Source organism: Rutidosis leptorrhynchoides, chromosome 3 (genome assembly GCF_046630445.1).
Source record: "Rutidosis leptorrhynchoides isolate AG116_Rl617_1_P2 chromosome 3, CSIRO_AGI_Rlap_v1, whole genome shotgun sequence".
Lineage (NCBI taxonomy): Eukaryota > Viridiplantae > Streptophyta > Magnoliopsida > Asterales > Asteraceae > Rutidosis > Rutidosis leptorrhynchoides.
Window position 1 is genome coordinate 305,118,948 of NC_092335.1, and position 25,634 is coordinate 305,144,581.

The 25,634-nt window shown below is 32.5% G+C and overlaps 2 protein-coding genes and 1 long non-coding RNA gene across 4 annotated transcripts; 1 reads left to right on the forward strand and 2 right to left on the reverse strand.

The window, feature by feature from the left end:
• Nucleotides 1-791: 791 nt before the first annotated feature.
• LOC139901055 (protein FAR1-RELATED SEQUENCE 5-like) lies at nt 792-2,761 on the reverse strand. Its single transcript, XM_071883793.1, has 4 exons — nt 2,577-2,761; nt 2,207-2,465; nt 1,823-1,891; nt 792-1,217 (listed from the first exon to the last, which is right to left on the reverse strand). The coding sequence occupies exons 1-4, from the start codon at nt 2,759-2,761 to the stop codon at nt 792-794; spliced, it is 939 nt and encodes a 312-aa protein (XP_071739894.1).
• Nucleotides 2,762-18,033: 15,272 nt separating this feature from the next.
• LOC139897432 (calcium-dependent protein kinase 17-like) lies at nt 18,034-21,175 on the forward strand. Its single transcript, XM_071880125.1, has 8 exons — nt 18,034-18,715; nt 18,976-19,119; nt 19,203-19,355; nt 19,434-19,549; nt 19,654-19,821; nt 19,916-20,043; nt 20,128-20,227; nt 20,776-21,175. The coding sequence occupies exons 1-8, from the start codon at nt 18,034-18,036 to the stop codon at nt 20,881-20,883; spliced, it is 1,599 nt and encodes a 532-aa protein (XP_071736226.1). The 3' UTR covers nt 20,884-21,175.
• Nucleotides 21,176-22,780: 1,605 nt separating this feature from the next.
• LOC139897433 (uncharacterized) lies at nt 22,781-25,043 on the reverse strand. Of its 2 annotated transcripts, XR_011776571.1 has the most exons (5): nt 24,901-25,043; nt 24,476-24,601; nt 24,315-24,398; nt 24,161-24,223; nt 22,782-23,086 (listed from the first exon to the last, which is right to left on the reverse strand). It is a non-coding gene; the product is annotated as an uncharacterized lncRNA (long non-coding RNA). The 2 variants fall into 2 exon arrangements; XR_011776570.1 differs by having other exon boundaries at nt 22,781-23,086; nt 24,315-24,601.
• Between the last annotated feature and the right edge of the window lie 591 nt (nt 25,044-25,634).

Genomic DNA, 25,634 nt, shown 5'->3' on the forward strand with positions numbered 1-25,634 from the left:
ACAATGATATTTATAATAACAATAATATTTTTGATATTAATTATAATGATAGCTTGTATAATAATAATAATTTAATGATTTTAGTAATACTGATTATATTTAATAATGATAGTGATAATAATAATATTATTAATATTACAATTTATATATGTATCAACATTCATATTCATATGTTATATATCTAACATAATATTATCAATAATACTAATATTGATTTTAACTAGTGAAAGTACTATAACAATTATATCTTGACTTTTAATTATATTTTATACATTAGGATTATATATTATTAATCATATAATATCTAGTGATTATTTATAATATCTTATTTTGAGTATTAAGTTATATATATATATATATATATATATATATATATATATATATATATATATATATATATATATATATATATATATATATTTTAGTATATTTTACAATATACATATAATAATAATAATGTATAGAAATTATATATAATACATATTTTCATTATACTTTTCATATATATATATATTTTATATAATATATATATATATATATATATATATATATATATATATATATATATATATATATATATATATATATATATATATATATATATATATATATAATATATATACATATCTATATACACATAAATGTTCGTGAATCGTTAGGCATGGTCAAAGGGTAATTGATTATATGAACATAGTTCCAAAATTTTCGAGATTCAACATTACAGACTTTGCTTATCGTGTCGGAAACATATAAAGATTAAAGTTTAAATTTGGTCGGAAATTTTCGGGTCACTACATATACAATTGCACAGCAGGTTGTTCGATCTCATAATCAGTAACAACTTTAGGGATAGTGTATCGTGAATCGTGATCATTTTTAGACTGCACTTGTCGTTGAATCTGCATAGCAGTTTCGAAAAAACTGATAAACTCAACTAAGGTTGAACTATTGCTCATCAATTGTTGAAACATGTGGTTTTCACTTTCAGAACGGGAAGAAGTGCGCATTAACCCTGACATATCCCAATATCTAAAATAGGCTGGTATCCATTTTCTCCTAAGTTTAAACATTTCATTTAACCACTCATTATCTTCTAATTTATAACGTGCCACAATTGAGAACCATCTTTTATCAAAATCATCAGGGTCTAACTTGTCAGTCCAGACAATTTGAGAAATAGAATCTTTAAAACCCACATTTGAAATAGCAGGACCAATCTGATGTATACAAAAAAAATTATCTAAACATTAATAAATTACACAAAAAAAAGACTAAAAGTTCTCTTGCATCCAAAATTAAAAAAGATGGTAAAAAATTAATAATTATATATCAAATGCATTAACTTGCATCTGATAAAAGAACAAAATTTTCAATTCGAACAATTTTTTAAATTTGAACAATTTTTTAAATTCGAACAATTTCTTAAATTCGAACAACTTTTAAATTCTACATTATTTGTATACGAACATTTTTTTAACTTCTACAATAAACTGCTCTTCTGCATTATACATGTTAAAAGAATAATAATTCAATTCGAACAATTTTCAAATTCTAACAATTTTTTATATTCGAACACTTTTTTATATTCGAACAATTTTTTAAAATTCTTTACCTTCTACAATAAACAGTTCTACATTTTACATGTTAAAAGTATAATATTTCATATTCGAACAATTTTAAATGTAGAAAAAATAAGAATGCAGAACATAACAAATGTAGAAATACAATTTGTTCAAATTTATAATCATTCAACATTATACAAATGATAACACTAACCTATATTTATTTTGATAGATTTGACCAACTTATGACGGAATATTACTGAATTTTCGATTATTGACCAACGTTGACCAAACTTTTGATGGATTTGACCTAACTTTTGACCATTGACCTGTTTATTAAAGAGACGAGAATTATACAAAAAAGAACACTATCCTACGTCTATTTTGAAAGATTTGACTAACTTATTACGGATTATTACTGAATTTTAAATTATTGACCGGCATTGACCGAACTTTTGATGGATTTAACCTTACTTTTGATCATTCACCTGTTTACTAAAGAGACAGGAAAGGGTCACAAACAGACATCGTTTACAAAACAGAATCAATACATAATGCAAAAAATATGAATTAACTAAAATTTGTAAATCACGCATTTAATGTGATGTTTATATGCATTAATTAGATAAATAAAAAAATGTTACCTTGTTCGTAATTTTCTCAGTTACATGCCACATATAAAGTCTGTGTCTTGCTTTCATGAAAACAGCTTCAATAGCAACTATCATGGAGGGATCTTGATCAGTAAATACTATTTGCGGTTCTTCGAGGAATGCTTTCTTAAAAGCTTCACATAACCACTTATACGAATCCGCATCTTCTTTTGCTAATAACGCAGCACCAAAAGTAACACACTTCTTATGGTTATCAATACCAGTAAATGGTATGAACTTCATATCATATCTGCAACAAACCACAACAAAAAAATAACAATTACATTTATTTTAGTAATGTATATAATAAATGAAAAAATAAAAGAACAATATAATGATAAAAAAAGTATAAAAACAATACTTGTTTGTTCGATAGGTTGAATCAAATGAAACTACGTCTCCAAAAACTTTGTAATTTTCTTTTGAAGCTTGATCAGCCCAAAATGCTCCAGCTAACTCCCACTTATCATTATTGAACACCGTAAAATATTCAAATGAAAAGTTGTTTAAACTCTTTTTCTTATTTTCTAACAGTTGAACAAACATTTCACCATCTCCCTTGTAGTGACCCGAACTTTTCCATGTTTATATATATATATTAAATGAAATTGTTATTTACATGATTAATTGTTTCCAACATATTAAGCAATCAAACTTATTAAGACTTGATTAATTGAAATAGGTTTCATATAGACAATTGACCACCCAAGTTGACCGGTGATTCACGAACGTTAAAATTTGTAAAAACTATATGATGACATATATATGGTTATATATATAGTTAACATGATATTATGATAAGTAAAAATATCATTAATTATATTAATAATGAACTACATATGTAAAAACAAGACTACTAACTTAATGATTTTGAAACGAGACATATATGTAACGATTATCGTTGTAACGATATTTAATGTATATATATCATATTAAGAGATATTCGTACATCATAATATCATGATAATATAATAATTTAAAATCTCATTTGATATTATAAATATTGGGTTAACAACATTTAACAAGATCGTTAACCTAAAGGTTTCAAAACAACACTTTCATGTAATGACTAACGATGACTTAACGACTCAGTTAAAATGTATATACATGTAGTGTTTTAATATGTATTCATACACTTTTTAAAGACTTCAAGACACTTATCAAAATACTTCTACTTAACAAAAATGCTTACAATTACATCCTCGTTCAGTTTCATCAACAATTCTTCTCGTATGCACCCGTATTCGTACTCGTACAATACACAACTTTTAGATGTATGTACTATTGGTATATACACTACAATGATCAGCTCTTAGCAGCCCATGTGAGTCACCTAACACATGTGGGAACCATCATTTGGCAACTAGCATGAAATATCTCATAAAATTACAAAAATATGAGTAATCATTCATGACTTATTTACATGAAAACAAAATTACATATCCTTTATATCTAATCCATACACCAACGACCAAAAACACCTAAAAACACTTTAATTCTTAAATTTTATTCATCTAATTGATCTCTCTCAAGTTCTATCTTCAAGTTCTAAGTGTTCTTCATAAATTTTACAAGTTCTAGTTTCATAAAATCAAGAATACTTCCAAGTTTGCTAGCTTACTTCCAATCTTGTAGAGTGATCATCCAACCTCAAGAAATCTTTATTATTTACAGTAAGATATCTTTCTAATACAAGGTAATACTCATATTCAAAATTTGATTCAATTTCTATAACTATAACAATCTTATTTCGAGTGAAAATCTTACTTGAACTGTTTTCGTGTCATGATTCTGCTTCAAGAACTTTCAAGCCATCCAAGGATCCTTTGAAGCTAGATCCATTTTTCTCATTTCCAGTAGCTTTATCCAGAAAACTTGAGGTAGTAATGATGTTCATAACATCATTCAATTCATACATATAAAGCTATCTTATTCGAAGGTTTAAACTTGTAATCACTAGAACATAGTTTAGTTAATTCTAAACTTGTTCGCAAACAAAAATTAATCCTTCTAACTTGACTTTTAAAATCAATTAAACACATGTTCTATATCTATATGATATGCTAAATTAATGATTTAAAACCTGGAAACACGAAAAACACCGTAAAACCGGATTTACGCCGTCGTAGTAACACCGCGGGCTGTTTTGGGTTAGTTAATTAAAAACTATGATAAACTTTGATTTAAAAGTTGTTCTTCTGGGAAAATGATTTTTCTTATGAACATGAAACTATATCCAAAAATCATGGTTAAACTCAAAGTGGAAGTATGTTTTCTAAAATGGTCATCTAGACGTCGTTCTTTCGACTGAAATGACTACCTTTACAAAAATGACTTGTAACATATATTTCCGACTATAAACCTATACTTTTTCTGTTTATATTCATAAAATAGAGTTCAATATAAAACCATAGCAATTTGATTCACTCAAAACGGATTTAAAATGAAGAAGTTATGGGTAAAACAAGATTGGATAATTTTTCTTGTTGTAGCAACGTGAAAATTGGTAACAAATCTATATTAATCATATCCTAGCTAACTTATATTGTATTATACATGTATTCTAATATATTATGTAATCTTGGGATACCATAGACACGTATGCAAATGTTTTGACATATCATATCGACCCATGTGTATATATTATTTGGAACAACCATAGACACTCTATATGCAGTAATGTGAGAGTTAGCTATACAGGGTTGAGGTTGATTCCAAAAATATATATACTTTGAGTTGTGATCTAGCCTGAGACGTGTATACACTGGGTCGTGGATTGATTCAAGATAATATATATCAATTTTTTTCTGTACATCTAACGTTGGACAACTAGTTATAGGTTACTAACAAGGACAGCTGACTTAATAAACTTAAAACATCAAAATGTATTAAAAGTGTTGTAAATATATTTTGAATATACTTTGATATATATGTACATATTTGTTATAGGTTCGTGAATCAACCAGTGTCCAAGTCTTACTTCCCGACGAAGTAAAAATCTGTGAAAGTGAGTTATATTCCCACTTTTAAAATCTAATATTTTGGGATGAGAATACATGAAGGTTTTATAAATGATTTATAAAATAGACACAAGTACGTGAAACTACATTCTATGGTTGAATTATCGAAATCGAATATGCCCCTTTTTATTAAGTCTGGTAATCTAAGAATTAGGGAACAGACACCCTAATTGACGCGAATCCTAAAGATAGATCTATTGGGCCTAACAAACTCCATCCAAAGTACCGGATGCTTTAGTACTTCGAAATTTATATCATATTCGAAGGGTGTCCACGAATGATGGGGATATTCTTATATATGCATCTTGTTAATGTCGGTTACCAGGTGTTTACCATATGAATGATTTTTATCTGTATGTATGGGATGTATATTGAAATATGAAATCTTGTGGTCTATTGTTACGATTTGATATATATAGGTTAAACCTATAACTCAACAACATTTTTGTTGACGTTTAAAGCATGTTTATTCTCAGGTGAATATTAAGAGCTTCCGCTGTTGTATACTAAAATAAGGACAAGATTTGGAGTCCATGTTTGTATGATATTATGTAAAAACTGTATTCAAGAAACATATGTCGATGTAATATATTTCTATTGTAAACCATTATGTAATGGTCGTGTGTAAACAGTATATTTTAGATTATCATTATTTGATAATCTACGTAATGCTTTTGAAACCTTTATTGATAAAATAAAGGTTATGGTTGTTTTAAAAATGAATGCAGTCTTTGAAAAACATCTCATATAGAGGTCAAAACCTCGCAACGAAATCAATTAATATGGAACGTTTATAATCAATATGAACGGGACATTTCAGTTGGTATCGGAGCGTTGGTCTTAGAGAACCAGAATTTTGCATTAGTGTATCTTATCGAGTTTGTTAGGTTGCATTAGTGAGTCTGAACTTCGACCGTGTTTACTTGAAAAATGATTGCTTAACAAATTTTGTTGGAAACTATATATTTTTAACATGTGAATATTATGTGATATATTAATCTCTTAACGCATTTGATATTATGTGATAGATTTCTACCTCTAGAACAAGTCCCATTGACTCACCTAATAATAATGAAGAGTCAAATGTAAATTAGAATGATTCGTGGACTGATTCACAAGTTCCCGAAGAGGAACCGGAAGAAGAGTCGGAACCGGAAGAAGAATCGGAACCGGAAGAAGAATCGGAACTGAAAGAAGAAATAGAACCAGTGGGGGAAATAATAAAACGGTAAAGTAGAAGAAAATCCTCAACCAACCGACCAAAGTTAATTATGGTCAATGGTGTTTCCGCCAAGGAAGCAAAGTATTGGGAGGATTACCAATTCTCCGATGAATCGGATCCCGACAAGGATTCCGATGATGTTATAGAAATTACCCCAACACAATTTAATAAGGCAAAAGAGAACAATAAGGGAAAGGGCATAAAAATAGAGAAATTTGATTCCAAACCCGATGAACTTTATATGTATCGTCAACACCCGTATTTCTTAAGTTGTGACAATAACCCGGGAATCTCTAAACCACCAGGTTTTTCTAAACCAATGTGGAAAACGACGGCTCGTATTAGGGGAACATCATATATCCCTAGAAACTTGGCAAAATGAACCAAAACCGAAGAAGAAGAAACGAGCGAGTCGGAATAAGATAGTTGTATTCGTGTGGTGTAATATATGCAATATAGTGTGCTTATGCTTTATGATATATGTAAAAATTGCTTGTATTAATAAGTATTTTTTTATGAATCTAACTCTTGTCTATTTTACAGTATAAAAACACAAAATGGATAGACAACCCAATATTTTAAGAGACCTACCCGGAGACATGATTGATGAAATCTTGTCTAGAGTCGGTCATATTTCCTCGGCACAACTATTTAAGGCGAGATCAGTTTGTAAGACATTCGAAGAACGTTCCAAGAATGCCTTGATTTATAAAAGGCTTTCATTCGAAAGATGGGGGATATCACATTGGGAAATCCATAAGTTACGATGTGTTTACTTTGACGCATATATTACGGGAAACCCAAATGCTATTTTACGCAACGGGTTAAGAAATTATTTTGACTCAATATATTCGAATATAGGACTTCGTGATTTAGAAAAAGTGGCTAACATGCAACATAAAGAAGCATGTTATGCTTACGGGTTAGTAATGTTCGCTTCTCACCAAAGTGAGAACAAGAACATCGGGCTACAACTATTAAACAAAACGTTCCCACAAGTGACGGAGTCGGTAATTGGGGTAAGAAATGAGGTTTTTAGGATATTACGAGACTGTTGGTCATTACGTAACCTTCATCCTTTTGACGACGTTACAACACATTGTCTTACTATCGGTCACAACGGTTATGTTCCACAAAACCAAGGATGGGAAGTGGTATTAGTAAAACCAGAATGCATGACTTGTTTCTGGACGTATGAATTACGTGTCTTTATTGCCTTTGCTGAACGCCTTATTTATTAACTAGAATTATCTTCGCAACTACTTTGTATCAAAGTTTTATGTGCTATATTTCATACTATATGTAAAAAAAAGCGGTATTGTAAGTTTGCAAGTTATTGTATAAAGGTTTGAATATGATATTTTTTTTTTTTTGTGATTAGTTTTTCATATAGAATTGTAGTAGTTGAAATGGTATGTTAGCTACTAAGTATGAACTTAACGGGTAGGTACTACCCGAATTAAAGAGTATAAAACGCTAATATGAAGAAAGAGCTTTTATAAATAAGTTCATATTACGCTACGAAATACTATTGACTACTCTTGATATTCTATATGATTAACTCGTTTCATTTGACTATTTTGAAGGAAATGGCACCGACTACTCGACACACCTTGAATATGAGCGAAGAGGAATTTCGTGCCTTTCTTGCTTCAAACATTGCCGCAGTACAGGCTATGCTACATACCAACAATAACCTTGGATCTAGCAGTACAGGAAATCGTGTAGGATGCACCTACAAAGAATTCACTGCCTGCAAACCTTTGGAATTTAATGGAACCGAAGGACCGATCGGATTGAAACGGTGGACCGATAAGGTCGAATTGGTGTTTTCCATAAGTAAGTGTACTGAAGAGGACAAAGTGAAGTACGCTACGCATACCTTCACAGGTTCTGCGTTAGCATGGTGGAATACCTATCTAGAGCAAGTGGGACAAGATGATGCTTAAGCACTACCGTGGTCAGCATTCAAGCACTTGATGAACGAGAAGTACCGTCCCAGAACCGAGGTCAATAAGCTCAAGACAGAACTTAGAGGGTTACGAACCCAAGAATTTGATATTACCACGTACAAAAGACGATTCACAGAGTTATGCCTATTGTGTTCGGGAGCGTTCGAAGATGAGGAAGAGAAGATCGATGCGTTTGTGAAAGGATTACCGGAAAGAATCCAAGAATATATAAGTTCACACGAGCCCGCCTCCATACAACAGGCATGTAGAATGGCTCACAAACTAGTGAACCAGATTGAAGAAAGAATTAAAGAACAGACTGCTGAAGAGGCCAATGTGAAGCAAGTCAAAAGAAAGTGGGAGGAAAACGGTGATAAGAATCACCAATACAACAACAACAGCAATTACAACAATAATCGTAACAACTATCCCAACAATCGCAACATCAATCGCAACTACAACAAATGGCCCAATAACAACAACAACAACAACAACAACAACAACAACAACAACAACAACAACAACAACAACAACAACAACAACAACAACTACAACAACTACAACAACCATCCCAACAACAATAATAACTGCAACAACAACAACAATCAGAAGCAGCTATGCCAAAGGTGTGAAAAGTATAACTCGGGGTTCTGCACCAAATTTTGCAACAAGTGTAAAAGAAATGGTCATAGCGCGGTGAAGGGTGAGGTCTACGGACCAGGGGTTAACAGAACGAAAGGAACAAATGGTGTCATAATGAGTAATGGCGGAGCAAGTAGTGTCGGAGCAAGTTATGCCAATGTAGTTTGTTATAAATGTGGAAAACCGGGCCACATTATTAGAAATTGCCTGAACCAGGAGAACACGAATGGACAAGGCCGCGAAAGAGTTTTCAATATTAATGCGGCAGAGGCACAGGAAGACCCGGAGCGTGTTACGGGTACGTTTCTTATTGACAATAAATCTGCTTACGTTTTATTTGATTCGGGTGCGGACAGAAGCTATATGAGTAGAGATTTTTGTGCTAAATTAAGTTGTCCATTGACGCCTTTGGATAGTAAATTTTTACTCGAATTAGCAAATGGTAAATTAATTTCAACAGATAATATATGTCAGAATCGAGAAATTAAACTGGTTAGCGAAACATTTAAGATTGACTTGATACCAGTAGAGTTAGGGAGTTTTGATGTGATAATCGGTATGGACTGGTTGAAAGAAGTGAAAACAGAGATTGTTTGTTACAAAAATGCAATTCGCATTATACGAGAAAAAGGAAAACCCTTAATGGTGTACGGAGAAAAGGGCAACACGAAGCTACATCTTATTAGTAATTTGAAGGCACAAAAACTAATAAGAAAAGGTTGCTATGCTGTTCTAGCACACGTCGAGAAAGTACAAACTGAAGAAAAGAGCATCAATGATGTTCCCGTCGCAAAAGAATTTCCCGATGTATTTCCGAAAGAATTACCGGGATTACCCCCACATCGATCCATTGAATTTCAAATAGATCTTGTACCAGGAGCTGCACCAATAGCTCGTGCTCCTTACAGACTCGCACCCAACGAGATGAAAGAACTACAAAGCCAATTACAAGAACTTTTAGAGCGTGGTTTCATTCGACCAAGCACATCAACGTGGGGAGCTCCTGTTTTGTTTGTCAAGAAGAAAGATGGTACATTCAGGTTGTGTATCGACTACCGAGAGTTGAACAAACTTACCATCAAGAACCGCTACCCACTACCGAGAATCGACGACTTATTTGATCAACTACAAGGCTCGTCTGTTTATTCAAAGATTGACTTACGTTCCGGGTATCATCAAATGCGGGTGAAAAAATATGATATTCCAAAGACTGCTTTCAGAACACGTTACAGTCATTACGAGTTTATGGTCATGCCATTTGGTTTAACTAATGAACCAGCTGTGTTCATGGACCTTATGAACCGAGTGTGTGGACCATACCTTGAAAATTTTGTCATTGTTTTCATTGATGACATACTTATTTACTCAAAGAATGACCAAGAATACGGTGAACATTTGAGAAAGGTGTTAGAAGTATTGAGGAAGGAAGAATTGTACGCTAAGTTTTCAAAGTGTGCATTTTGGTTGGAAGAAGTTCAATTCCTCGGTCACATAGTGAACAAAGAAGGTATTAAGGTGGATCCGGCAAAGATAGAAACTGTTGAAAAGTGGGAAACCCCGAAAACTCCGAAACACATACGCCGGTTTTTAGGACTAGCTGGTTACTACAAAAGGTTCATCCAAGACTTTTCCAGAATAGCAAAACCCTTGACTGCATTAACGCATAAAGGGGAGAAATTTGAATGGTAGGATGAACAAGAGAAAGCGTTTCAGTTATTGAAGAAAAAGCTAACTACGGCACCTATATTGTCATTGCCTGAAGGGAATGATGATTTTGTGATTTATTGTGACGCATCAAAGCAAGGTCTCGGTTGTGTATTAATGCAACGAACGAAGGTGATTGCTTAATCAGAAACAACTGAATATGAGGCAGCATAGGTGGATTGAATTGTTGAATGATTACGACTTTGAGATTCATTACCACCCGGGGAAGGCAAATGTGGTAGCCGATGCCTTGAGCAGGAAGGACAGAGAACCCATTCGAGTAAAATCTATGAATATAATGATTCACAATAACCTTACTACTTAAATAAAGGAGGCGCAACAAGGAGTTTTAAAAGAGGGAAATTTAAAGGATGAAATACCCAAAGGATCGGAGAAGCATCTTAATATTCGGGAAGACGGAACCCGGTATAGGGCTGAAAGGATTTTGGTACCAAAATTTGAAGATATGAGAGAAATGGTACTTAGAGAAGCTCATAAAACCAGATACTCAATACATCCTGGAACGGGGAAAATGTACAAGGATCTCAAGAAACATTTTTGGTGGCCGAGTATGAAAGCCGATGTTGCTAAATACGTAGGAGAATGTTTGACGTGTTCTAAGGTCAAAGCTGAGCATCAGAAACCATCAGGTCTACTTCAACAACCCGAAATCCCGGAATGGAAATGGGAAAACATTACCATGGATTTCATCACTAAATTGCCAAGGACTGCAAGTGGTTTTGATACTATTTGGATAATAGTTGATCGTCTCACCAAATCAGCACACTTCCTGCCAATAAGAGAAGATGACAAGATGGAGAAGTTAGCACGACTGTATTTGAAGGAAGTCATCTCCAGACATGGAATACCAATCTCTATTATCTCTGATAGGGATGGCAGATTTATTTCAAGATTCTGGCACACATTACAGCAAGCATTAGGAACTCGTCTAGACATGAGTACTGCCTATCATCCACAAACTGATGGGCAGAGCGAAAGGACGATACAAACGCTTGAAGACATGCTACGAGCATGTGTTATTGATTTCGAAAACAGTTGGGATCGACATCTACCGTTAGCAGAATTTTCCTACAACAACAGCTACCATTCAAGCATTGAGATGGCGCCGTTTGAAGCACTTTATGGTAGAAAGTGCAGGTCTCCGATTTGTTGGAGTGAAGTGGGGGATAGACAGATTACGGGTCCGGAGATAATACAAGAAACTACCGAGAAGATCATCCAAATTCAACAACGGTTGAAAACCGCCCAAAGTCGACAAAAGAGCTACGCTGACATTAAAAGAAAAGATATAGAATTTGAAATTGGAGAGATGGTCATGCTTAAAGTTGCACCTTGGAAAGGTGTTGTTCAATTTGGTAAATGAGGGAAATTAAATCCAAGGTATATCGGACCATTCAAGATTATTGATCGTGTCGGACCAGTAGCTTACCGACTTGAGTTACCTCAACAACTCGCGGCTGTACATAACACTTTCCACGTCTCGAATTTGAAGAAATGTTTTGCTAAAGAAGATCTCACTATTCCGTTAGATGAAATCCAAATCAACGAAAAACTTCAATTCATCGAAGAACCCGTCGAAATAATGGATCGTGAGGTTAAAAGACTTAAGCAAAACAAGATACCAATTGTTAAGGTTCGATGGAATGCTCATAGAGGACCTAAGTTCACCTAGGAACGAGAAGATCAGATGAAGAATAAATACCCGCATTTATTTTCAGAAGATACGTCAACACCTCCAACTGCTTAAAATTTCGGGACGAAATTTATTTAACTGGTAGGTACTGTAGTGACCCGAACTTTTCCATATTTATATATATATTAAATGAAATTGTTATTTACTTGATTAAGTGTTTCCAACATATTAAGCAATCAAACTTGTTAAGACTTGATTAATTGAAATAGGTTTCATATAGACAATTGACCACCCAAGTTGACCGGTGATTCACGAACGTTAAAACTTGTAAAAACTATATGATGACATATATATGGTTATATATATAGTTAACATGATATTATGATAAGTAAAAATATCATTAAGTATATTAATAATGACCTACATATGTAAAATTAAGACTACTAACTTAATAATTTTGAAACGAGACATATATGTAACGATTATCGTTGTAACAACATTTAATGTATATATATTATATTAAGAGATATTCGTACATCATAATATCATGATAATATAATAATTTAAAATTTCATTTGATATTATAAACATTGGGTTAACAACATTTAACAAGATCGTTAACCTAAAGGTTTCAAAACACACTTACATGTAACGACTAACGATGACTTAACGACTCAGTTAAAATGTATATACATGTAGTGTTTTAATATGTATTCATACACTTTTGAAAGACTTCAAGACACTTATCAAAATACTTCTACTTAACAAAAATGCTTACAATTACATCCTCGTTCAGTTTCATCAACAATTCTACTCGTATGCACCCGTATTCGTACTCGTACAATACACAGCTTTTAGATGTATGTACTATTGGTATATACACTCCAATGATCAGCTCTTAGAAGCCCATGTGAGTCACCTAACACATTTGGAAACCATCATTTGGCAACTAGCATGAAATATCTCATAAAATTACAAAAATATGAGTAATCATTCATGACTTATTTACATGAAAACAAAATTACATATCCTTTATATCTAATCCATACACCAACGACCAAAAACACCTACAAACACTTTCATTCTTCAATTTTCTTCATCTAATTGATCTCTCTCAAGTTCTATCTTCAAGTTCTAAGTATTCTTCATAAATTCTACAAGTTCTAGTTTCATAAAATCAAGAATACTTCCAAGTTTGCTAGCTTACTTCCAATCTTTTAGAGTGATCATCCAACCTCAAGAAATCTTTCTTATTTACAGTAAGATATCTTTCTAATACAAGGTAATACTCATATTCAAACTTTGATTCAATTTCTATAACTATAACAATCTTATTTCGAGTGAAAATCTTACTTGGACTGTTTTCGTGTCATGATTCTGCTTCAAGAACTTTCAAGCCATCCAAGGATCCTTTGAAGCTAGATCCATTTTTATCATTTCCAGTAGTGTTATCCAGAAAACTTGAGGTAGTAATGATGTTCATAACATCATTCGATTCATACATATAAAGCTATCTTATTCGAAGGTTTAAACTTGTAATCACTAGAACATAGTTTAGTTAATTCTAAACTTGTTCGCAAACAAAAGTTAATCCTTCTAACTTGAATTTTAAAATCAACTAAACACATGTTCTATATCTATATGATATGCTAATTTAATGATTTAAAACCTGGAAACACGAAAAACACCGTAAAACCAGATTTACGCCGTCGTAGTAACACCGCGGGCTGTTTTGGGTTAGTTAATTAAAAACTATGATAAACTTTGATTTAAAAGTTGTTCTTCTGAGAAAATGATTTTTCTTATGAACAAGAAACTATATCCAAAAATCATGGTTAAACTCAAAGTGGAAGTATGTTTTCTAAAATGGTCATCTAGACGTCGTTCTTTCGACTGAAATGACTACCTTTACAAAAATGACTTGTAACTTATATTTCTGACTATAAAACTATACTTTTTCTGTTTAGATTCATAAAATAGAGTTCAATATGAAACCATAGCAATTTGATTCACTCAAAACGGATTTAAAATGAAGAAGTTATGGGTAAAACAAGATTGGATAATTTTTCTTGTTGTAGCAACGTGAAAATTGGTAACAAATCTATATTAATCATATCCTAGCTAACTTATATTGTATTATACATGTATTCTAATATATTATGTAATCTTGGGATACCATAGACACGTATGCAAATGTTTTGACATATCATATCGACCCATGTGTATATATTATTTGGAACAACCATAGACACTCTATATGCAGTAATGTGAGAGTTAGCTATACAGGGTTGAGGTTGATTCCAAAAATATATATACTTTGAGTTGTGATCTAGCCTGAGACGTGTATACACTGGGTCGTGGATTGATTCAAGATAATATATATCAATTTTTTTCTGTACATCTAACGTTGGACAACTAGTTGTAGGTTACTAACGAGGACAGCTGACTTAATAAACTTAAAACATCAAAATGTATTAAAAGTGTTGTAAATATATTTTGAATATACTTTGATATATATGTACATATTTGTTATAGGTTCGTGAATCAACCAGTGGTCAAGTCTTACTTCCCGACGAAGTAAAAATCTGTGAAAGTGAGTTATAGTCCCACTTTTAAAATCTAATATTTTTGGGATGAGAATACATGCAGGTTTTATAAATGATTTACAAAATAGACACAAGTACGTGAAACTACATTCTATGGTTGAATTATCGAAATCGAATATGTCCCTTTTTATTAAGTCTGGTAATCTAAGAATTAGGGAACAGACACCCTAATTGACGCGAATCCTAAAGATAGATCTATTGGGCCTAACAAACCCCATCCAAAGTACTGGATGCTTTAGTACTTCAAAATTTATATCATATCCGAAGGGTGTCCCGGAATGATGGGGATATTCTTATATATGCATCTTGTTAATGTCGGTTACCAGGTGTTCACCATATGAATGATTTTTATCTCTATGTATGGGATGTATATTGAAATATGAAATCTTGTGGTCTATTGTTACGATTTGATATATATAGGTTAAACCTATAACTCACCAACATTTTTGTTGACATTTAAAGCATGTTTATTCTCAGGTGAATATTAAGAGCTTCCGCTGTTGCATACTAAAATAAGGACAAGATTTGGAGTCCATGTTTGTATGATATTATGTAAAAACTGCATTCAAGAAACATATGTCGATGTAATATGTTTCTATTGTAAACCATTATGTAATGGTCGTGTGTAAACAGTATATTTTAGATTATCATTATTTGATAATCTACGTAATGCTTTTGAAACCTTTATTGATAAAATAAAGGTTATGGTTGTTTTAAAAATGAATGCAGTCTTTGAAAAACTTCTCATATAGAGGTCAAAACCTCGCAACGAAATCAATTAATATGGAACGTTTATAATAAATATGAACGGGACATTTCATCCCTCTCCTATATACTTAATAACATCTCTTTTCCAATTCTTACAATCAACCTTCGAACATCCAACATCTTCATCACCACCTTTCACTTTACCCAAAATTCGATAACCTCTACAAGGACCAATCCCAGCTTGATTCAACTTGAATAAAAATGATTTTTGAGAATTATTTAATCGTCTTTGAGATTTTAAATGTTTTATGTGATGAGGATGAACCAATATATGGTTATGAGCTTTCACAAACTTTTGAATGACAAATTTATTGTATTTATTTAACACAATACCAATAGAAGCAAGACATCCTGTCCTCTGTGATGGCCTATTTCTTTTCTTCTTCTTTTTGTTATTATCTACTCGAATAGGCAGCGTTTGTTTAACTCTATAACCAACATTATCATCAACAGACTTTAATGTATTAACTTCCCCAAAACAATCCACATTCATATCAAATATATCATCAGTAGCTGAAACATCCTCAGGTTTATGCAAAATCTCTTGATTAGATCCTTGCTTGCTACATAGAAAATACTTATATCTGACTAGACTATTACCAAATTTATCAAACCCTCTCTTTGATGAAGACTTCCTTACCTCAAACCCACCATTAACTGCATACTCCTTGTAGAAATTATATGCTAAATCTATAGAATCAAAAACCATTCCTATAGCTGGTAAAAGAGATTCGTCTACATTAGGTGTCCACGATTTTATACCAGAAGACGAAATTTTCTCAGAACCAACACAGAAACTTTTGGGTACATAAACACCTGTGAAAAAGTATAAAAAAAAACATAAATATAAATATAATCCATCAAAAAAGATGCATAAAGGTGCATCGAAAAAAATATATGTAGAACAGAGATTTTATACCTCTAAAAAGTACAAAACACACATGTAGAACACAGATTTTATACCACAAAATTGTAAAAGCATAACAATGACTTACAACAGATACATGTAAATCTATATGCCTAAATGGCTTAGAACATACACATGTACATCACAGATGTAGAACACATATGTACATGTACATCAGAGAAGTAGAAACACAGATGTATTAAATGTAGAAAACACTAAATGCATCATGTAGAACACACGTGTGCAAAAAAAAACAGTAAATAAAGATGCATACATCACTAGAATGCATAGATGCATCATCTTGCATCTAGTTATGAAAAAAGAAATTGCTTCTAACAGTAGGAATTTCTCAAATAAATAAAGAATGATTTTAATTAAAACATGTAAACGTACATTCTCCGTCAGTATCATGATGTTCGAAGATCTCGATATGATCAAATTCATCACTGACGTCAGAAAAATGAGATTGTTCATCGTCATCGCCGTCGTTAACAACAAAATCATCTTTGACATGAAACTGATCATTACGATGAATCAAGTCATCAACTTGAACATTTTTATCACCGATCGACATTGTTTCCTATCAAATTTTTTTTTTAAAATTCAGAACAGAGAACTTGAATAATGTAATCAAATGACCTAAAAAAGATAAAGAATGTAAAAACGAAAATCAATTTAAATGATAGAACCCTAATATTGAATCGTAAAAGAATGAACTCGTAGAATTGGGGGAAAACATAGAACCCTAATTTTTGTATTAAACGATTTAAACATCAAAGTATTTATAGGTTAGACACATGTAAAATGACGAAATTACCCTTTACCAGTAAAATTAGAGGAAAACCAAAATTGTTCGAATCAACCATTTTTTGTTCGTCCGTGATGTTTTTTTGTTCGGCCGCGTGAGTTCTCAGGATTCTCAAATACAAAAAGTTCTCATTTGATCCCTCTACTATATATATATATATATATATATATATATATATATATATATATATATATATATATATATATATATATATATATATATATATATATATATATATATGAAACTATAAATTTAATGCTAAACATTTGTGATCTTCCACAATATAAAGTGATTTTTCAAACAAACAAAAAGAAGTGGTTCATAGGATGGTCAACATTTTGATGAATCCATAATCCTCCATCTCAATTCCTACAATCTCTCTCCAATATTCATTCATGTTTCCTGATCACTTGTATCTTTTTTCTCTCAACATTAACTTTTTCAATTTTCCAAAACCTTTTTCATTAGATCAATCACCCAAAGACCCATTCTTGTTGTTGCTCTCTCTGGTCCTTCCTTCCCTCCAACCATCCCAATGGGGAACTGTTGTTCCCAAACTCAACCTCCAGATAATAATGCAGAACTTGAAGTAAAAAAATCCTTAAAGGGTGACAAAACAAATGAACAAAACAACACAACAACAACGGTCCCCCCTAAAAAGATCCCAACCGCTCAAGCTGCCACAAAAAATGGCAACCAATCACCGATTGGAACAGTTTTGGGACGTCCTATGGAAGATGTTCGAACCCTTTATACAATAGGAAAAGAGCTTGGTAGAGGACAATTTGGTGTCACCCATTTGTGCACATGCAAGAAAACAGGAAAACAATTTGCATGTAAAACAATAGCTAAAAGGAAACTTGCTAATAAAGAAGATATTGAGGATGTAAAAAGGGAAGTGCAAATCATGCATCATTTGGCTGGACAGAATAATATTGTTGAGCTTAAAGGAGCATTTGAGGACAAACATTCTGTACATTTGGTTATGGAGTTGTGTGCCGGAGGAGAGTTGTTTGATCGAATAATTGCTAAAGGACATTATACGGAGAGGGCTGCAGCATCGTTACTTAGGACTATTGTTCGCATTGTTCATACATGTCATTCAATGGGTGTTATTCATAGAGATCTCAAGCCTGAAAATTTTCTTCTTCTAAATAAAGAAGAAAATGCTCCCCTTTTAGCTACCGACTTTGGCCTTTCTGTTTTCTACAAACAAGGTCTATTATTATCATTATTATTAGGATTATGTTAAATATAACCCTTAGGGTGAGGACTGTCGTTAATACACTTTAAACAATTGTACATTAATTTTAACCGCCACCACTAAATCAATAAGTAACCACTATGTACAACTGTTAAAAGCACGTTAAAGACATCGTTTAAGGGCGGTCGTTAGCAAAATCCTTATTATTGTTATTATGAATATTAATATTGATTCGTTTGAAGATCAATATACATGTTTTGGTTCTTGGTGCAGGTGAAGTGTTTAAAGATATTGTAGGAAGTGCATATTACATTGCACCCGAAGTATTAAAAAGAAAATACGGACCAGAAGTTGATATATGGAGTATCGGTGTCATGTTATATATTCTTTTAAGCGGAGTTCCTCCTTTTTGGGCAGGTGATTATTATTACTTATATGACTTGTTTAAGATAAAAATTATAGAACTAATTAAGAAAGAAATTTAATTTGTGGTGATACAGAATCGGAGCATGGGATATTTCATGCAATATTGCGGGGTCACGTTGACTTCAAAAGTGATCCTTGGCCTTCGATATCTGAACCGGCCAAGGATCTTGTAAAGAGGATGTTGAATTCAGATCCGAAGCAACGGCTGACAGCACATCAAGTGCTTGGTAAGTAAATACAAAATGAATTAAACATTCTTTAACTACACAAGATTCATTTGTTGATTCTATAAATTTTAATTCCAGCTCACCCATGGATTATGGAAGATGGAGAAGCATCTGATACACCACTTGATAATGCTGTTCTTGGCAGACTAAAACAATTCAAGGCAATGAATAATTTCAAGAAAGTTGCACTTCGGGTAAGTAATAGTCATTTGTCACACACTCACACAACAAAAAACTTATGTATGATCATGTGAATGGCTGACAACTGATCTCTTTAAATTGTTTTCGGAACGAATAGGTCATTGCAGGATGTCTTTCGGAGGAAGAAATAATGGGATTAAAACAAATGTTCAGAGGTATGGATTCGGATAACAGTGGAACAATAACACTTGAGGAGTTGAAACATGGACTATCTAAACAACGAACAAAACTAACCGAGTCTGAAGTCAAACAGTTGATGGAAGCTGTAAGATATATAATCAATTACTGTATTTGTTACTTAATTAAAAATTAGATCAGAGTTTAGAAATATGGTAACATGAAATCTTTTTATTTAATAGGCTGATGCAGATGGAAATGGAACCATAGATTATGAAGAGTTCATAACGGCAACAATGCATATGAATAGAATGGATAGAGAAGATCATCTATACACCGCTTTCCAATATTTCGATAAAGATAACAGCGGGTATATAAACTCCTAGCTAGTAGTATGAATTTGACATCAAAAGAATATACGTTTATGATCTGTAATGCACATTTTTGTTGTCAGATATATTACTATAGAAGAACTAGAGCAAGCTCTCCGTGAATATGGAATGAATGATGACAGAGATATAAAAGAGGTTATCTCAGAAGTTGACTCAGATCATGTAAGTAACTAACTTTAACTATAAGGATCCAAATGCACTAGAGATACAAAACAATATTAAATTGGTATATGTAAAAGAAACTACCTTCGGGTTTGAGTCGGGTTGGGTCCACCTAAAATACTTCATTAGCAAAATTTCAGTTTTCACCCTCAATTATTAAATATGTAGTACAAATTTAAATTATTTCTGTAAAAATGATCTTCTCTTTAACGAGATTGACTTAAAATAAACATCCAATATACACATCAATGTAGCAATAGCTAAGTGGTATCCGGTACTTTAGAAACTGTGACCTTCCATGTGGAAGCTTGATCATAAAAATGGTGTAGGTTTGATTCCCACTCGCGGCAAGAATTTACAACTCTTGTGACAGTGAGGTGATACATGTGTTGACCCTACTAACCCAAATCCTTTAATCTAATCCTTTTTCTTTCATTTGACCTGTTAGAAAACTAACCTCGGGTATATTCTTTGTAAGAAAATGAGTCATAATTAGTAAGACAATGAGCCAAATTCTTCGGAGCTTTAAATAATTACAAACTTTGCAGGATGGACGGATAAACTATGATGAGTTTGTGGCAATGATGAGATCAAAGACCCAAGCTGACACAATGAATCCAAAGAAACGGAGACAATCATTCGTCATTAAATCATAGTGGCAACCCAGTTATGCCTATGTATGGTCGAAGATAAAAAAAAATTGCTGAAAATACAAATTTCAAAATATGTCCAAGTGAGGATGACTGACTGTGGCAACGAGAGTTCAATGGTTTGGAGGGAACAGCTAGAGGGAACTAAGAACCGGTGTGAATATTTGGTTTTAGCAACAAAAAAAACTTCATGTTTTTTTGCTTTTGATGATATAGAAACAACAATTGTAATGGGTATTTGGGTTGGTTTTGATAACATATTCCAAATTGTACGTATGCACAAGATATAGATTCAATTGTAGGGCTAGTTTGCAGATACTTTTGCAATCTTTCTTTAGGATCCATATTCTGAATATGTTTTTGATCGATTTCAAGTTTAGCTTACAAATACTTTTGATACTTTTTTCCAATTATTTGATCTTGTTTATTTTTTGGATTATGTTTTCATGCCTTAGCTTTTCAGTATTTTGGGATACGTGATAATGCACCATTCATATAATTTATAAGCAGAACTACAACTAAATTAACACATTGTTTCTGATACAACCTTTTCTAGTAGCTACACTCTAAATTTTCTATGGGAGAAGAGATAAGGTTGGGACAATTTTCTGATTTGGTTAACTGAAAAATTGAAATTGAAAAGAAGTATTTATAGCTTACTAAATACTTCATAGGTGTGTGTTGAATGTCTTTTTATTTTTCGAGACTTGTTAGTTGTGCAGGGTTTAACTAGGTTGGTGGTTGTCTTTGATGCCGCACGACTTGCTTGTGATCGTTTGTTTTTTATTGTATTTTAATTTTTATTATTTTAATAAATAATATTTACCGGGTATAATCCATTACCAAAAAAAATTACGAGTTTAAGTAAATACTCTCAATTAGTTTTCGTTGTAAAAACCCTTCTAAGTATTAATTACCCCAAACATTGAAGCCCAGACAGATCATTGAGAGGGGGATTTTCTTTACTTTTGGGGTGTTTCACTTTGAGTGGAGAAATAACTTCTCTTTATTCTAGGATAAGGAAATGATTATTTACATCTTACCTCTCCACACACAACTTATGTGGAATTAGATTTTGTTGTTGCTGTTGTTGATTGAAGCGCAAATAGATTTATATAAATGTATTTGTAATTCTGAATTTGTCATGTTTTCATGTTAGTTGTTAAGTTTCAATGATAATATATGTTTTTATAATCATTTTTATGTTTTTTTTCAATAAACTCGTAGAATTACTTAAAACTAGAAAACAATCGGACCACGCGTTGCTATGGTGGAAATTAGCATAGAAATTCCATGTAATAAAACGAAATAATTACTACCTCCGTCCCATTACAAGTGTTCAATTTTTTGTTGTACATAGTTTTAGAAAAATCAAACTAACTTCGTTCTCTATCAATCAGAAATCTATTCACTCGAAAATAACATTTTCTAATTGATTGAATTACCAAGTACACATCTTATATGGGACATCACAAAATGGTAATAGACACTTTTGGTGGGATGGAGGGGTATAAATCTCTAAAGTAATAGACAGAAAATTAGAAGCATGAAATCATTTATGTGTGTAATAATAAAATAACAAACATAAAACTCAAAAACATTGGAAGGTTAATAATTTATGTGTGGAATAAAATATAAAATAAAATTAGATGTGAACACATGTAGGTAAACGACAATTAACAAAACTAATACGGCACCAAATTGGGTGCCTATTAGTATAGAGTGGAATGGAATGGAATGGAATAAGCGAATGATATTCCTCTCAGATGTACGATATCGCATCCATACTACTCACATACTAAATACGTTTTTCTCGTCACACGTCACATTTTTCACTTAGAAAAAATAATATGGATAAATATTATATTATCTTTTATCGAATCGAATGAATGAATGTGACCCTTACACTAGTAAATCTAATTCTAATCATAACCATTAAATGAGTATTAAAGTAATGTAAGATAACAAGCAAAAGGTCTGCCGCGCGTTGCTACGGCTGTCCTGTGAACATTTACACAACGTTATTTCAAGTGGATATGAAAAGAGCACGTTGTTATACTAACTTGCAACCAAAATTACATGTTGATATGTTGTCTTAAAATGGTACTATAGAGAGGTGAACAAACAATGGTATATAACAAATTGTTGGTCATAACAATTATATCGATCTTTCACCATCGGACCTCATATCTGTTGACTTCAATTATACCTGAAAATTAAGAATTCCCATATTAGTAACAATATCTTTGGCAGTTTTAAACAACTCAGCCAACTCATTATGTGTGTTCAACATTCCCACTAATTCACCAACAGTTTTGACTGTAAAGACTGCTCGATATAGATATAAGGATACATGACCAATTTCATAGGAAATTACTACAGCAAAACATACTCCTTGAATATCAAAATTAGATGACAAAATTGAAGTGTATTGATGGATTGTCCACCATAGATACAACAGATATTTCAGAAGATTTAGAAACTACAAAGTGGTTGACTATTCGAAGTACTTTGTGCGAAAAATGTAACGACACAATTACTACTCTTAAAAGTCGAAACTTTTTACCAATTACCGATAAATTTTTCATATATGACTGCTAATGGCATAATATGTTATGATCTTTTGTTTCAATACCTATTTGCAGGTGTGGCAATAAAAGTATAAAATGTCTCCAATAAGTTTAAAATAAAAAACAATACCAGATCCAAATTCTCTAAATTCATGAAGATCTTTATTTGTTATAATATGCAGCAACAACAACCACATAAGACTACATAATGTTTTCATACACACTTTAATAAATACCATGAAAGTTAATTACTCCGTAATTGGCATCCAAGCGGGCAGCATGAATTGGTATATAGATTTAGTTCAAGAGTTCTTATACCTTTGACGAATGTATGTGAATCCTGAAAAAATTACTTTTATCATAAGGTAAGTTGAATATGAACTTCAAAGAAATCGCATGACCTCTTCAGTATTAATTTAAGCAACATATACGAAGGGAGCAGTTTGTTATATTCTGTAATCTATACAGCTATACCCACGATCTGACGATCGTCGTTGGAACAAAACCATTCGGAGTAAAGAGGTATGCAGAAAAGCAAGGGTAGCACACAATTCATAAAAGCCATATACAGATGTTTTTAACTCCAAATCGAAAAGTCTGAAAACACATAAATACAATGGCGCAAAAAAAAAAATAGACAATCCTACACAAATGACACCATGTCTGATCGATAAGGATGCGCAAGAGAGTGTAAAATTTAAAACTGAAATTACCTGAAAGCAGCAGAAACGATTTGAACACACGAAAATTGAAAGACGACAGCGGCTAATGGTACACTAAAAACACGCACAAAGAATCACATAATTAGAGCAAAATGTAAAAAAATAACAAATCAACTAACCACGAAAGTCCTAAGAAGAAAAATACCGATAAAGATGAAGTATTGTTCGAAATTGAAGGAATCAGGGGACAAAATCGCACAACAGCAGCAGCAACAACAGGATTTTTTTCCTACAAAAATACCCTCAACACAGAAACACACATACGCAGAAAAATCAAATAGAAAATGGAAAAAGAGTATTTCGAACCTTTAAATTCGCAATCTGATGAAACCCTAATTTTTCGTAACTTCACAAACCTTCGAAGCTTGATGAAACCCTAATTTTTCAAACTGGGAAACCGTAACTTTTCAAATGGAGAGCGCCTGAAGATAACTAAAATGGCGGTGGATGGATGTAATTAGGGTTTGTAGTTAATGAGTTTTTTTTTTCAACCAATTTAAAATGAATCCTACTTTCGTAGGGCATGTACTCAAAAAAAATGTTAGACATACGCTTAACACAAATCAAAAACAAACATTCTATATATGGTCACCAAAAATCGATGAACCACAACAACTGGCCGAGATAGCACATAAGCAATAAAGAACAATAAAAAGGACAACCGATGACAATAAACACATAAACTTAACAGACCGAAAAAGAAACAATATAAGTAATATGTAAGGGAATACCTTCGGTCGTACACGGGACAGAAAAATAGAGGCCGTCTGATCAAAGAACATGCCACCAAATACTTCATGGCAGCAGCTGCTGTTAAAGAAATACGATAAAGTTATTGTGATGTATGTGTTGTTTGGTCTTACTCGCAGTTTAATCCAAGTTATATTCAACTTACTGAAAACCATTCCAACTACGATAACGTTTAATCGGGTTTATATCCGTTGGTGTTTAGGTAATTTTTGCAGCGAAGCGCGGTTGACCAAATACTTCATAAATCTTTATCGTCTTTCAAGTAAACTACGCGTGGTTAACCGCGATCCGCAGTGGGAAATTGCTAGGTACATTTTGGCTTTTCATTTGTTACATACCACTTTTATTTTGCTGCATCGTTTCAAAGTTACAGGATATAGATAGTAACAACCTTATTATCAAAACTATACTACAGAAAGTAATATGAAAACTGTAACGACCCGGCCAAATCGTCATTGCCGGCGCCGTTAACTTAGGTCTCGTTACGTGGTCATAGTCCCTAAATGAGACGCGTTTGACCAAAATTAGGTCGCATTCATTTGAAACGTACAAGACTTACAAAGTTTAGTTTACCAAACGGATCGACAACAAGTTTAAGTTTACAAAATATGTAAAGTATAAATGAAATAATTTGCGACATAATTAGTTTAAAATCACGGTTGCTATAAATAGCGTATGTATGTATGCTTTAAATTTGAATCTAAAAGTGCTATCG

Excerpts from the sequence above, each read along its gene's own strand:
- LOC139901055 (XM_071883793.1), bottom strand. The coding sequence starts at position 2,761 with ATGTTTGTTCAACTGTTAGAAAATAAGAAAAAGAGTTTAAACAACTTT. Across the intron at positions 2,466-2,576 it reads TCAACCTATCGAACAAACAA|ATATGATATGAAGTTCATAC; the intron begins GTATTGTTTTTA and ends GGTTTGTTGCAG. Across the intron at positions 1,892-2,206 it reads CTGAGAAAATTACGAACAAG|GTCAATGGTCAAAAGTTAGG; the intron begins GTAACATTTTTT and ends TTTAATAAACAG.
- LOC139897432 (XM_071880125.1), top strand. The coding sequence starts at position 18,034 with ATGGGGAACTGTTGTTCCCAAACTCAACCTCCAGATAATAATGCAGAA. Across the intron at positions 19,822-19,915 it reads TCAAACAGTTGATGGAAGCT|GCTGATGCAGATGGAAATGG; the intron begins GTAAGATATATA and ends TTTATTTAATAG. Across the intron at positions 20,228-20,775 it reads CAGAAGTTGACTCAGATCAT|GATGGACGGATAAACTATGA; the intron begins GTAAGTAACTAA and ends CAAACTTTGCAG.